Source organism: Phycodurus eques, chromosome 14 (genome assembly GCF_024500275.1).
Source record: "Phycodurus eques isolate BA_2022a chromosome 14, UOR_Pequ_1.1, whole genome shotgun sequence".
Classification (NCBI taxonomy): Eukaryota; Metazoa; Chordata; class Actinopteri; order Syngnathiformes; family Syngnathidae; genus Phycodurus; species Phycodurus eques.
In genome coordinates this window covers 14,570,494-14,583,597 of record NC_084538.1, presented here as the reverse complement: position 1 = coordinate 14,583,597, position 13,104 = coordinate 14,570,494, and the positions used below count along the sequence as shown (strand labels likewise).

The 13,104-nt window shown below is 40.5% G+C and overlaps 2 protein-coding genes across 2 annotated transcripts; one reads left to right on the top strand and one right to left on the bottom strand.

Moving 5' to 3' along the window:
• Positions 1-2,544: 2,544 nt before the first annotated feature.
• Positions 2,545-8,069, bottom strand: bub1bb (BUB1 mitotic checkpoint serine/threonine kinase Bb). Its single transcript, XM_061697087.1, has 9 exons — positions 7,974-8,069; positions 6,082-6,236; positions 5,934-5,993; positions 5,700-5,844; positions 5,419-5,615; positions 4,403-4,563; positions 4,102-4,301; positions 3,921-4,021; positions 2,545-3,389 (listed from the first exon to the last, which is right to left on the bottom strand). The coding sequence occupies exons 2-9, from the start codon at positions 6,222-6,224 to the stop codon at positions 3,107-3,109; spliced, it is 1,290 nt and encodes a 429-aa protein (XP_061553071.1). The 5' UTR covers positions 6,225-6,236; positions 7,974-8,069; the 3' UTR covers positions 2,545-3,106.
• Positions 8,070-8,146: 77 nt separating this feature from the next.
• On the top strand, positions 8,147-12,948 carry zfyve19 (zinc finger, FYVE domain containing 19). The gene is made up of 11 exons (XM_061697086.1): positions 8,147-8,336; positions 8,426-8,547; positions 8,650-8,703; positions 8,783-8,943; positions 9,028-9,170; positions 9,250-9,358; positions 10,564-10,782; positions 10,962-11,038; positions 11,164-11,265; positions 11,350-11,519; positions 11,720-12,948. The coding sequence occupies exons 1-11, from the start codon at positions 8,271-8,273 to the stop codon at positions 11,796-11,798; spliced, it is 1,302 nt and encodes a 433-aa protein (XP_061553070.1). The 5' UTR covers positions 8,147-8,270; the 3' UTR covers positions 11,799-12,948.
• The last annotated feature ends 156 nt before the right edge of the window (positions 12,949-13,104 follow it).

Below are 13,104 nucleotides of genomic sequence, written 5' to 3'. Positions count from 1 at the left end.
AAAAAAAATCAATCAAAACATAATTACATGTATAATAATGCTATACCTGTATAATATCATGTTCTCATTTTTAAGAGGTCTGTTTTGACCTAGTATTCAATCACGTAATTTTAAAGGGTTACAAAATTGAATTATTACCACAAAATACTGATCTTGTCCATCTTTATTGGCCCAGTGCCAATAAAACAACTAAAATATCTATTACAACTAGCAATGAAATTATTTGTGCGTGTCCCCACACCCCACCCACATAGCTATTAGGGATGCATTGAATAACATTTTGATAAGATCACCACTGGCTCGATCTAAATTGATTCGTAAGCTTCAGTGTCAGAGGTCAGAACCTTGCTAAAGCCTGGGGTGAATGGTGGGCGAGAGGCTTGTAATGGTAATGGTGGGTTTATACCAGCATGCCATTAATATGAAAGCCTAGATGCTGCATATAGCACTGTCTGAATATTATACATTTCCCTTCACTCTCTTTCTGAAGCTGTAATAAGTACACATTTGGCCAGGAGGTTCAACCTATAGAGATGAAATCAATGTAATTTGCTTAAAGAATGTGTGTAACAGTATACACTGTACTATTAAGAGTAGACAAACTCAAACCTCTTGCATCATGTTTATGTGGGGGCCAGGGGTTGTTTGTCATCATAAACATTTTTAATGCTGAGCCAAAACACAAACGAAACAGCATACAATGTATAAAATATTAAATCAACATTATGAGATTGAATGTAGAGATAAACCTATGAGGCAGTCAGGCAAAACGGTAAAATTAATAACAGATAAGATAAAACGAATGCATTTTAAATTGTGTGGGACAACTTTTGTACCGCTTCCAAGAAAATATTACTTTTTATCATGACTGTTTTTCCCCATATTCATTTATTTTCCTGGCAGAAAGTAACACCCAACCCTGTAGTCTATGCCTATAAATAATGCTAATAATATGCTGCTGCAGTCACTGATGGTGTAGTGGTACACTCGCCTGACTTTGGTGCGGGCAGCGTGGGTTCAGTTCCCACTCAGTGACGGTGTGAATGTGAGTGCGAATGGTTGTCCGTGTCTATATGTATGTGCCCTTCGACTGACTGGCGACCAGTTCAGGGTGTAGTCCGCCTTTCGCCCGTAGTCAGCTGGGATAGGCTCCAGCGCCCCGTGACCCTAACCAGGATAAGCGGTGTTGAAAATGGATGAATGGAATATGCTGCTGAGGTTTTTTATTTATTTATTTATTCTGAAGCAAACCGACCAAGTGTAGTTCCTTTCTGTGCTTTGATGAAATACTGCATGCACATGAGATTTCCAAAAGTGAAACAGGAAAGAAAAAAAAAAAAACTGGGTTAAAAGTACATGCCTGCAGAACATGAATGTGCTTGCTTTCAAAGTAAGAGCACAGGACAAAAAAAGCTGCATGTGCTCTGAGGGCCTGCCTGCACAAATGTGGCCTGCTTGCACAATTTCCCCACTCTGCAGTAAAAGCAGTCGCTATGGATTTTCTGTTATCGGAGTCACTGCCTGCTTGCTTTCTTTCACGGGATGAGCCTTTAGTGAGTCCTGTCAAAAAGCGAGCCGTAGATTATAATGTGGTTATGCTGTGTTAGTACCGTGGCGGTGCATCATGTTTCCCATCATTTATCAGTGAATTTCAGCTGTTCTCAGCTCTCGGAGCCAAAAATTTAAAGTAGACAGTTTGGCAACTCACCAGCTGAGAGGATCTTGGCTGGCAGAGTCACATTTCCACTATGTGATTAAAGTCACTTTTCTCCAGTGTTCCACGTCAGTGCAGCCTGCCTCTGCACCACAGCGCATGGATATCGTGGGGAAGGACCATGGCTCACAATTGTAATGGAAGCATTTGACTTGTTAATGAGCTGACCACCTATCCTCCAGCCAGTCATCAACATCTGCAAACTGTTTCTATGTAATATACTGTAATAGTATAGATGGCTGCAATATACTGTAGTTTCCTTAAACCAAGGAATTCCTTAAAAGTCACTTGATTAGAATCGTACTACCGGACATCATAGAATAACCCATAATGTCAAGCTGAAGAATTAACATTAAAATGGAAACTAAAAGGTCTAGTCCAAACCCTGGTAGACTAATTAGGAGATTATGGTATAGTGATGGGAACGCTACTTCATTTCTTTGATCACCAATGAGGATAATTACCAAATAATGTATCTCTTTTTTTAATGGGATGGGGGAATCGCTCCCTCTCTGAATGTTTTTAAACCCGTTTCCATGCCTGTCCTGTACTGAGCCGATTAATGCTGCTTTGAAAGTCTGCGTGGGTGTAGTTCAACTTCTTTAACTGATGTCAACTCGTTGCGACTGAATAAACAGTGCCTCTGCTGATTGCGGCCAAATCGTGCAGTCCATTCTGATTGTTTAGTAATTAATAATCAATTCCAATATTCAACTGAATTAAAACCATTATTCTGGCCATCACCAAATGGTGCTTTAATGATACATGTAAAACCCCATTTCAATATTGCGCAGGGTGTTTCCACTCCTTATAAAAAGAACACAAAATAATTGTCACTTAACAGTTTTATTGAGGATGAAGAGAACTTTTCTTACACTGCAACTGTTATGAAATAACACATATAAAGAACAGAAAGTATGTAGGGACAATTTAGTATTGGACAAAGGAGTGGCTTAGAAACAGAGCAAGGATATACTGTAGAGTAGTTTCAATTACACTCTAATATTAAATAATATTGGGCTTTTTCTAATGGTTTGTTCAATTTGACAATGTAACCTAAATAAGGGTAAAAAAGGTTGGTTTGTTCCCCCCGCCCCCCCAAAAAAAAAGAAAAAAAAAAAAAGAAATTGAAATTGGGGGGAATCTGTGACAGCTGTATCTGCGGGAGCCGAACTGCGCATATACGGGTGTCCATTGTATTAACGTGGTCCTTTCTGGAGGATCAATGATATGATAACAATATTCTGATGATATTGTATGAAAATATTAATATTCAGTCAAGTTATTTCTTTTCACTAGATTAGTAACTAGTATGGTGGATTTTGATGTACTGGATGTCTTCACATTTTGAAAGGTACTTCTGGCGAGTATACAATGACCATGCTTGCCTCGTTATTTCTTCTCAGGGCCATTCGGTGGATTGTCAGTGCAGCTGCCCATCTGCGAATTCTTCTTCTTGAAGTACAGCTCAGCACGTAGTTCCTCTAAGCTGCATTCGGTGGTGCCGCTGAAGAGCAGCTCTTTACAGTACATGCTCTTTTCTAGCTCTTTGCCCGATTCGTCTTCTTTCTGTTGATGTTGGTTCTCCAGCAGCTTTTTCAGAGGAGTGTCGTCTTTGCAGGGCTTGCGTGCCGACAAAATGTTATTCACTGTCGGGATGATCTTGCACGGCGTCCTGAGCGAGAGGTTGCACGGCACAGAAGAAACAGGGAAAAAGCTTACTTGCAACAGTGAAGAAGAAAAACTTCACACACACATGCATAACAAAACCAACATTAATATATTGTCCTTACAGTATTTACATTTGCTTTAAAATATTGGTTCAATCTTATTTTATAAAGCATATACTCAGCCTACATGCTTTTGTTGTTAAGACATTACATACTGTGTGGTTATATATTTTAATTTACAATTGTGTATGAGGGCATCTGACATCAAGAAATAGACATTGCGACTGTAGTTTTAAATACACAGTCAAAACCACACTTGCTTTTCCAAAGTTGGCCAGCAAAAAGCGGAGAGGATCCCTCGACAGGCTTGGAAAAGAAGGCTGGTGAGGTTGCAATGTGCAATTTCAACACCCTAATAATTTATTGAGCCAGCTATTGTGTTGATATCATTTGCATGAAATCAACAAACCATTCTCTACTTTCCATAAAAATCAAACAGTGTAGAACATCTACTGTATTCATTATTGGTCACTCACATTTTTGGAGTCTCAACCAACTCGTCAACAAATGGTTGGAAAGTGGGTTTCGGAGGAAGCAGAACCGTCAGTGTGTTTCCAAATTTGGACTTCTGGCGCATCTTGGATGGACAAAAATGGATGGAAATATAAACTAAAATCTTCATAGTGTATCAATATGAACTAACATACTTGATCTTACCTTGACGTCACACCATTTGTCTGCCCCTCTCTCATTTTCCTTTGCCCTTGCAGTAGGGGGAGCCAACCAATGGTCAAATTTCGGTTCAGAAGGACCGGCGCTTGCCTTGTTCTCATCAAAGATCAGCAGTCTACTGTTGCTGCTGTGACTGCTGCTTTCTCCGATGGGAGCGGCACGTAAACTCAGGCCCCTTGAGACACCTACATACGTATCGTCATTTAAACTCTTTTCACACCGAGCACTTTCTTGTCCAAAAAGTCTACACATTGCTTTTGAGTATGGTCTTTATTTTTGCGCTTACTTTTTATTGCAGGTCCCGTTCTGACAATAGGTACGGCGGCCTTCTTCCCTCGTGTTTTGAGCTCAGCAAGAGAAACTCTGTCAGTTTGTTTGGGCTCGTCGTCACTGTCACCATCATCGACTTTCTTCATTGCTTGCTGGGACACGCGAGCCTGCAACAACCTAATAAGACAGAATGTTAGGATTAGGTGCAGGAAATTTACGGTGGAAAATGAACACAATCCTTTCCATCCACCCATTCGCAGCACTGCTTATCCTGTTCAGGGTTGCTGGAAGCTGGAGCCTATCCCAGCTGACTTCGACCGAAAGGCGGACTACACCCTGAACTGGTCGCCAGTCAGTCGCAGGGCACATGTAGCCACGTACAACCATTCGCACCCATATCCACACCGTCGCTGAGTGGGAACTGAACCCACGCAACAAAGTCAGGTGAGTGTACCACTACACTGTCAGTGACCGCAGGTTTTTGTGATGGGGTGGGGCATGATAAAAACACATTTCTACTGCTTCTCCCATTCAGGGTCACGGGTGAGCTGGGGCATAACCTTGCTGAATTTGAGTAAGAGGCAAAGTATACCTCAGACTGGTCGCCACTCATCAAAGAGCACTTGCATACAACTATTCACAACCCGACTTCATACTATGTGCAATTTAGTCTTCAATTAACCTAAAATGCATATTTTGGGAGTGTGGGAGAAAGCTAGAGATGCTACGCTGTGCTGCCCAAATGTGAATTGTCAACTGTACACCTCCACTGACAAAGAAACATCTATTAGGAGCAAAATGGAAAAAATAGCCCTCCAATCACTTTAAACTGATGCAAGTCTAATTTGTGTTTTGCCTCTATATAGGCTGGTGTTTGATATATTTTCATAACACTTATAGTATAGCTAATGTGTGTGATAATATTTGTTGTGCACATTGGAGCGGTTCTAACAGTTCATTGCATGATATACAAGTATAACTAATGTACGTGACAAAAGTGAGTACTTCATACAATAGCAGGTGGATACGTACTTGTGGAACTGCTGTAGCCTGTCAAGAGGCTGGGCAAACATCTTGAGTCCTTCTTGGAAGATCAAGTCGGCTTTGAGGAAGTCACCGTGGTTCTCGAGCTCCTCGGCCCAGGCGATGTAGAAGGACGCCCTAGTGGTCCCTATTCCCTGGGCTTTCATGTACCTATAAATGTCCAAGCGCTCCAAGCAATGCCCCGCCTAACAAACACACCACCGATATTAGGTTTAAACACTGCAGCAGCTTGTTAGTGACAGCTTGGTGTTGAGTATCAGAAGACACACGTATTTGATCCAAAGGTCAATGTAGCGAGGATCGTCGTGATATTTCTTCTCGTCAGTGTATCGCGTCACGGCTTGCTCCAACAGTGTGCTCAGGTTGCTCTCTTTTCCTCCCTGAGGAAACATTTGCTCCGACCATTTGATGTACCTGTTCAATGCAGAACCGCACGTGGAGCGTTAAATGAGGGGGTCCACTGCATTATCCATCTCTACTGTACTTAATATATTTACACGTACCGGTCCCAAACATCAAGCGGATCGTCTCCATCGTACAGCCGCAATTCAGACTCAAAAGCCCTATGAAAAAAATAACAGGTATTTACAAACATTCTGATAATTTTACAATTATTATAATATCCAACGTCATGTTTTAAAGCATTTATACTGTTTCTGTTGGAGGATGGCAGGGCTCAGGCCATCTTTGTTTTGATTGAGTGCCTGTAGCAAGGCTGACATGTTTCTCCCACGTCTCAGAGGTTGAATATTCTCCTTGCAGAGCTCCCATTCCACATCCTCCCCTTCTGCCATTGTGGAAAGGAGCTGGACACAGAAAGATGAACATTAACAAGAAATAATTTATTCTTCAATCATTTTTTTTTTTAGAATTAATTTGATGATCATCACAATGAATACATACAACAAGTGGCTATACTGCAACATCCTCTATTCTTGATGGAAAAAGCGTAACAGTCTATCCATCCACCCATCCACTCATATTGAAGATCGAAAGAATGATATTTGACTTTGCCATAGGAATAAAACACATGGGAATGGTGGCGTTATGTAACTGAGTATTTAAAAAAAAAAAAATCAAATTCGAGATTAATGAACAGCAATACATAAATGTGTGGATTATACTGCAATGCACCATAATCGTTACAGTCAAGGTAATTTAAAACTCATGAACAAGTGTCGCGCTTGCTACGGTTAATTACGAACGCGCAATGTGAGGACGAATGTGCTAGCGAGGTTAAAATCTGTTTAACGCGATGGGTATTACAGTTCATTCATGTTCAACCGTGGTCGCATTTGATGCAGTACTACAGCGAACATGGCCTGTGAAACAATAGTTTGGTTACCACTCACAAATTGTCTTGAATGTGCCGAATATCAAGCTTGTCAGAATGTCTGTAGTTGATAGCAAGTACATCCAACAGCTCCGTTACTGTTTTGAACGAGGACCGCTGATTGGTTTGGCGAAAGCTCATTGGCGGAATCACAAAGCGGATATGACACATCGCCAAGCATCCGGAATTCTTCCTGTTTTGCTCGTAATGGCTTTCAGTAGGTTGCCGGACCTCCAATTATTGCCTTAAAGGTTGTGCCGCCATACATATTTACATAGCGGAATTTTTCGTCCATTTAAAACTGATTCTTGCATGCGCATCGGAATGGATAATCGTTGTTATTGTTGTACCTCTAAGTTCGGTGTCTTTAAAAAGGAGGTAAGGCGATTCACTACGGCCAAATACTAAATCGCAATTCTTTCGAGGGTTTAAAATACGTGTTTGCTTTTTATTCATGTTGCTCCTTGCTGGGTTGTAAAAGCTGTGGCCGCTCCTTTTGCTTGACTTTTAATGTTGTGGTGCCACGTTATGGCAACACCCTGCAGGTCTGCTTGGATGTCTGTCACAGCTAATTTGAAATTTAATTTGTCGAACTGAATCTGAAATGATCAAAGTGAATGTGAAAATATATAATTTGCATTGCGGATAAAATAATCGTACATTCACTTTCAAGTTTATTGGACTTCAGTTCCAAAATAATTCATTCAATTTCAAATTATACTATTCAGATTCAGTTTTTAAATGCAATGTTTCAAATTAAACTAGAAATGCAAACTTTTATTGTTATTTTTTTAATGCAATTGTCCACGTTTAGCAATTCAAAATCAAATATAAATGATTCAAATTCAGTTCCTGCTGGCACATATTTCAGCTCATAGTAATCTCATTACTTAAACATGCGTGACATAACGTTATGTAACTGAGTATTAAATAAAACATCAATTTCGGGATTAACGAACAGCAATACATAAATGTGTTGCATTATGCATAATGCGATGCACCATGATCGTTACAGAAGAAGTAATGTAAAACTGATGAACAAGTGTCACATTTGCAATGGTTAATTACGAACGAATGAGACTGCTAATGTGGTAGCTAGGCTAAAATCTGTTTAACGCGATGGATATTACAGTTCAACCGTGGTCGCGTTTGATGAACCAGCTATGACATTAAATATATCCTGTGAGATAATAGTTTGGTTAACACTCACAAATTGTCTTGTATGGGCTGAATATCAAGCTTGTCGGAATGTCCGCAATTGCTAGCAAGTACAGCAGCAGCTTGCTTCGTGACTGTTTTGAACGAGGACCGCTGATTGGTTTGGCGAAAGCTCATTGGAGGAATCACAAACAGGATATGACGCATGACCACAGTGTCCGGGTTTTTCCCTGTTTTGGTTGTAATGTGTTTCAGTCGGTTGCTGGAGGTCCAATTATTCCCTTAAAAGTTGCGCTGCCATACATAGTTACATAACTGAATTATTCGTCCATTTGTAAGTGATCCTTGCATGCGCATCGGAATGGATAGTCGTTGTTATTGTTGTACCTCTAAGTTCGGTGTCTTTAAAAAGGAGGTAAGGCGGTTCACTCTGGTCAAATACTGCATCGCAGTTTTGTTCGTGGGTGTAAAATACGTATTTGCTTTGATTCATTTTGTTTCTAGCTGGGTTGTAAAGGCTGTGGCCGCTCTTTCTGCTCCAGCTGCTTGACATTTAATGCTGTGGTGCCACGTTATGGCAACACCCAGCAGAAGGTCTGCAAGCAATGCCATGGTAATCTTACAAGGTAGGTCTCCTGCAAATGAATATCAACTGCATGTGATTAGTGTTTGTGAACAATCCAGGTAGTGACTTCTTCTGATTCTGCACCACTATAATATGTTTCCAGTGGGAATACTTCAAACGATACAGGAAAATGGTCACCGCCCGAAAACTACAAAAAGTGAGTTGATCGTCACGTTTGGAAACCCAATGTTTCTAAAGATCGTGTGTTCATAAAACAAAACGAAATTGCTCCATAGACGAGTTGCTGCGTTTGAAGCCAAACAGCAAAGGCAGATGACACAACCACACGGAGGCAGTATACATTCTCAAGCGGGTCTTCCCTCTCCTAAAGGCCTAAGTAAGGAAGATCAGGCAATTGCTGAAAGGCTTCAAAAGCTGAAAGAAGACACTGCACCAAGTATTATCATTTCTTGTTTAGAAACAACAGTTTACTTGACAATTATTTCGCTTGCTGATTCTGCTTTTACCTCCTGAGTTTCAGAGTCTATCCCTTCTGAAAAGGAAATTGAGGCTCGGCTCGCTGCCCTTAAAGCTCCCAGCAAGCCAGTGCCTTCTTCGCAGGAGATGGAAGACCGTTTAGCAGCTTTAAAGGGCCGAACTCCTCCTTCTCAAACACCCCCACCTGTGAGCCTAACCTAACACCCACATCTTGTTGTAATCTCATACAGTGCTTGTGTGTGTCTTATTGTCTTCCTCTTTACAGGTCCACCAGCCTCCAGATAACAGGACTCAAACCGAGCAAGCCAATGACCTTCTTACTCAGATGACAGAGGAAGTTGTTATTGACCATCAGCTTGCAAATCCTGGATCCAGTAAGAACACACCCTTTATGAAGCAGTTATAACATGACCGTATTTCCTCAAATAGTGGCCTCTCTTCTCATACACGCCATACCCCAACTAACTGCATAGTGTGTCATCCATCCCCTTGAACAAATAAACATCAAATCTCATATTGATATAATTGAAAGAATAACAGGTTGTGCTACTACGTGGTTGTAATTACCTGTAATATGACATTGACAGGGCATGTCACAGTAAACATTGGTACCACAGCACGCAGCACCTGTGCATCAGATGTAGCATCTGTAAAGTTAAACTTTACTTTTGAAAGCTGCTAAACATTATGATGATGAAAATTGATCTGAGAAGAATTAGGCATTGGGACAATAATGATTAACCCCTTAGTAGGTGGCAGAGGCTTATACAATAATTATTATAATACCTTAACTTACAAGTGCCCCAATGAAAATGTTTTTCTAGTTACAAGCAGTTGCTTGGTCCTTTTTTAATTTTGCTTTGTGTTGCTATCCAAAATTGGAGTTAGACACGCACTTCAGATTTGCCACCGCTCCAGTGAAGTGAAAAACAATGGCGCAATCAATTTACTGTAATACCCTGGCACGTGGGCAAGGAGAGCCACAGTCACTTTCAGTTGTTTATAGAAAAGAACAGTCAAACACACAATTACAAAATGAAATCTCTTCAAGGAGCTGCTGTAGCCAAAACTCACGCAATCCAGCTCCTGCTCACTCACTCACTAGGCCACACCCTTTAAAGGCACACATCAACTCACAAATACTACAATACGTACAGTGATTCAAGCTTATAAAACCGGTTTCTTTCATTCTCTTTCATTATGTTTTTATAATATACAGTGCTATTTTTCTTTATTAAAAATGTAACAAAATTGCGGTGGTTTTTGGGAGGGTAGAACGGATTAATAGCATTTCTGTAAATTTCAATGGGGAAAATTGCGGTTATGTACAAAATAAATTAGTTACGAGCTTGGTCACTGATTGAACTTGTCAGTCAAGTTACCACTGCACATATTGTAATATGTATGATTTGAATAAAAACAATTATTATTATTATTATTGAAATACGACATGCAAACCAAAGGCCGCTGCTCTTACTAAATGCCTCCTACCCTCTATATTTGATAAAATAATGTCACCCAGCCTCTATTTGATGAACTACGGTTCTGATGGTATCTGATGATTGTCTTATAATTTCAGAGGATAATGGACATATGAATGATCTTAACAAAGGGGGGGAAAGGACACAACAGGGCAATATGGATGAGAACCAAGACTCAAGGAGACAGCTTGAGATTGAGGGGGCACGTTTGCTTGAAGAGGCCCAAGAGGAGTTGAAAAAGGATCATCATTCCACAGAACAAATCCTCAACATGGCCAAGAGGCTCGCGCTGCTGAAAGGCCAGGACCCAGACAAAGGTTCAACACATATCAGTAAATAACAGCAATGCAAGAAAGCCACACATAACATTACCTATTATGACTTTAAAGTAGTTCTTTTAGGTATGAACTTTCCCCGAACATAAACTGTTCACATCTAAATGTTATGAAATGAGATGTAAACACTTTGTTTAAAAAAAAAAGTATGTCACTTTTAGTTAAGATGGAAGATTTCAAACACCCAGACAGTGATGAGGAGACAGAGGATGAAGCCATAATAAGGGTTTTAAAGCAGGTATGGTGTGCGTGCTTATGGATGACAGTACCGCTCTCGTATAAAACATACACATTGATTTTTGAAACCACTTAACAGTGGTACCATACTTACATGCTGTAATTCATGTGTGTCTGTTTTTGCAGCTCTCAGAAGAGGCTGCACTAGATGAGGCCAGTGGCTACAACATACCTCTAGAACACAGTGGACCAAAAAACACAGAGAAGAATAAGAACTCCAAGAAGCCCGTATTAAACTATGAGCAAAATATAATTTTGAGGAATTAACCTTTAGTGATAATCAGTGATAAATTATTATTTTATGTTTGATAGACTCAAGCTCCAGCAGCCAAGAGTAGGACTCCTCCAGCAGCTGTGAGATCGGCACATCCGCCATCAGACAGCGAAGACGATGAACTTCCGTGGTGTTGCATCTGTAACCATGATGCCACTCTACGCTGTCACACCTGTGATGGAGACCTGTACTGTAACCGCTGCTTCAGGTAGCATATCGTGCATTTGCTCTGATTTAGAACACTTTCATGGTGGCTCTGTTGTGCCACCAAATCTAGATGCATGTGAGCGCGAATGCAGACCATGACCCACATAAAATAGAGGCAAGCTGTTGCCATATTGCCGAGCAGCATGTGTTTTAAATATTTAGTGTTGTGAATTATCAATCCACACCCTTTTACATCCACAGGGAAGGACACGATAAATACGACAGGAAGGAGCACCGCACCACCAATTACACTGCACCAAAAAAGAAACGCAAGTCCTGATGGTGGCATCGTGCTGATAGTGGTGGCCTGATCAACACTGCATTCTTCCGCCATTAATGGAACACTTAATGTTGTTAAGAAAGCCTTACACTAACTGCAAAACTTAATCTACATGCATATTTAAATCCAGTCATGGATGTTGTTTTTGAATTAGAATACATGAATGAATAATTTAATAAATTAAGTCATCAACATTGAAATACTAATACATTAACAATTATGATATATGAAAAATCAATTCAATGTTCTTCATAATTAATCAAAAGAGAAGTAGGCCTTTGAGTGATTGGTTATTTTAGCGAAGCTGCACTGCCTCAAGATTAAAACAAAATTTTTTGTCACTCATCCTCCTTCCTTAGTAACTAAGGCTGTACTTTTCTATTTGAGGACTTCATCATGTTGACAACACACACAATATAACGCAAATCATGAGCTCTGCTGGGATGATTTCCAACCTCAAACTGTCAGCACTGGAGTGACGAAGCTCCGCAGAGTCCGTATAAAAGGATTAGTAAGGCTTTTGTTTTCCATTGGCAGGCACCACGACCACACTTGTAATCTACGTTTGAATGTGTGTCGAACATCGCAGCATTGCCTCGCTTCTCCTTGCACATAATTTCATTACTGTGACTGCTGCAGGGTTGTTTTTGAGAGATGGCTACATTTTATTTTTTTGCAGTTTGTCAGTCAAGCATAATCACTTTACGAAAACGTGCCTGGCTAGGCAGAGATGGCTGCAAGTGAGGAGTGTAGATGGTCTCTATAGTGGAAATGGGGACGATCCAAGCAAATTACTGTAATGGACCCTGATGGAGCCAAAAGACCCTCATGTGTGACAGCGAGACCAGCAGAGTGGCAGAGTGTAGTCTCATCAAGACACATCACTGTCTAGCCAACTGAGGAGGAACCATCATCATACTCTCCTCTGGGGGCTCCATTAAGCTTTGTATGGAGGTCGTTAATGTATTTGCCTTTTCTGGTTATGTCGTACACAGACAGGAAATGGGAGAGGATAATGGATGCATACTTAATGGACCTTCCTGCTGATGGTTTTTGCTGTGTTTACTCCTAAACTTGACATGTCAATATCCCCTTTGGCTTCCCCTGCCATGCTGAAAAATAAATGTCAGAAAATGCTTTCTGGAAATGATATTCTGACTCGCATCTTATTGACTAACTGTCTTGTAAAAGTAAAGTCATTTCATGAGGGGAACTTGAAGAAGAATGTGTGCGTGGAATAAATATAATACCTGAAGATATCACTTCACTGACGTTTGTTGTTCAATGAAATGTGACTCTTGGTATT

What these genes read in the sequence shown, in the direction of transcription:
- bub1bb (XM_061697087.1), bottom strand. Translation starts at nt 6,224, where the DNA reads ATGGCAGAAGGGGAGGATGTGGAATGGGAGCTCTGCAAGGAGAATATT. An exon ending in CCGCTTGATGTTTGGGACCG is followed by an intron (nt 5,845 to 5,933) that starts GTACGTGTAAAT and finishes TGCATTGAACAG; the next exon opens with GTACATCAAATGGTCGGAGC. An exon ending in TTGACCTTTGGATCAAATAC is followed by an intron (nt 5,616 to 5,699) that starts GTGTGTCTTCTG and finishes TGTGTTTGTTAG; the next exon opens with GCGGGGCATTGCTTGGAGCG.
- zfyve19 (XM_061697086.1), top strand. Translation starts at nt 8,271, where the DNA reads ATGCGCATCGGAATGGATAGTCGTTGTTATTGTTGTACCTCTAAGTTC. An exon ending in TCGGTGTCTTTAAAAAGGAG is followed by an intron (nt 8,337 to 8,425) that starts GTAAGGCGGTTC and finishes TTTTGTTTCTAG; the next exon opens with CTGGGTTGTAAAGGCTGTGG. An exon ending in GCTTGCAAATCCTGGATCCA is followed by an intron (nt 9,359 to 10,563) that starts GTAAGAACACAC and finishes TTATAATTTCAG; the next exon opens with AGGATAATGGACATATGAAT.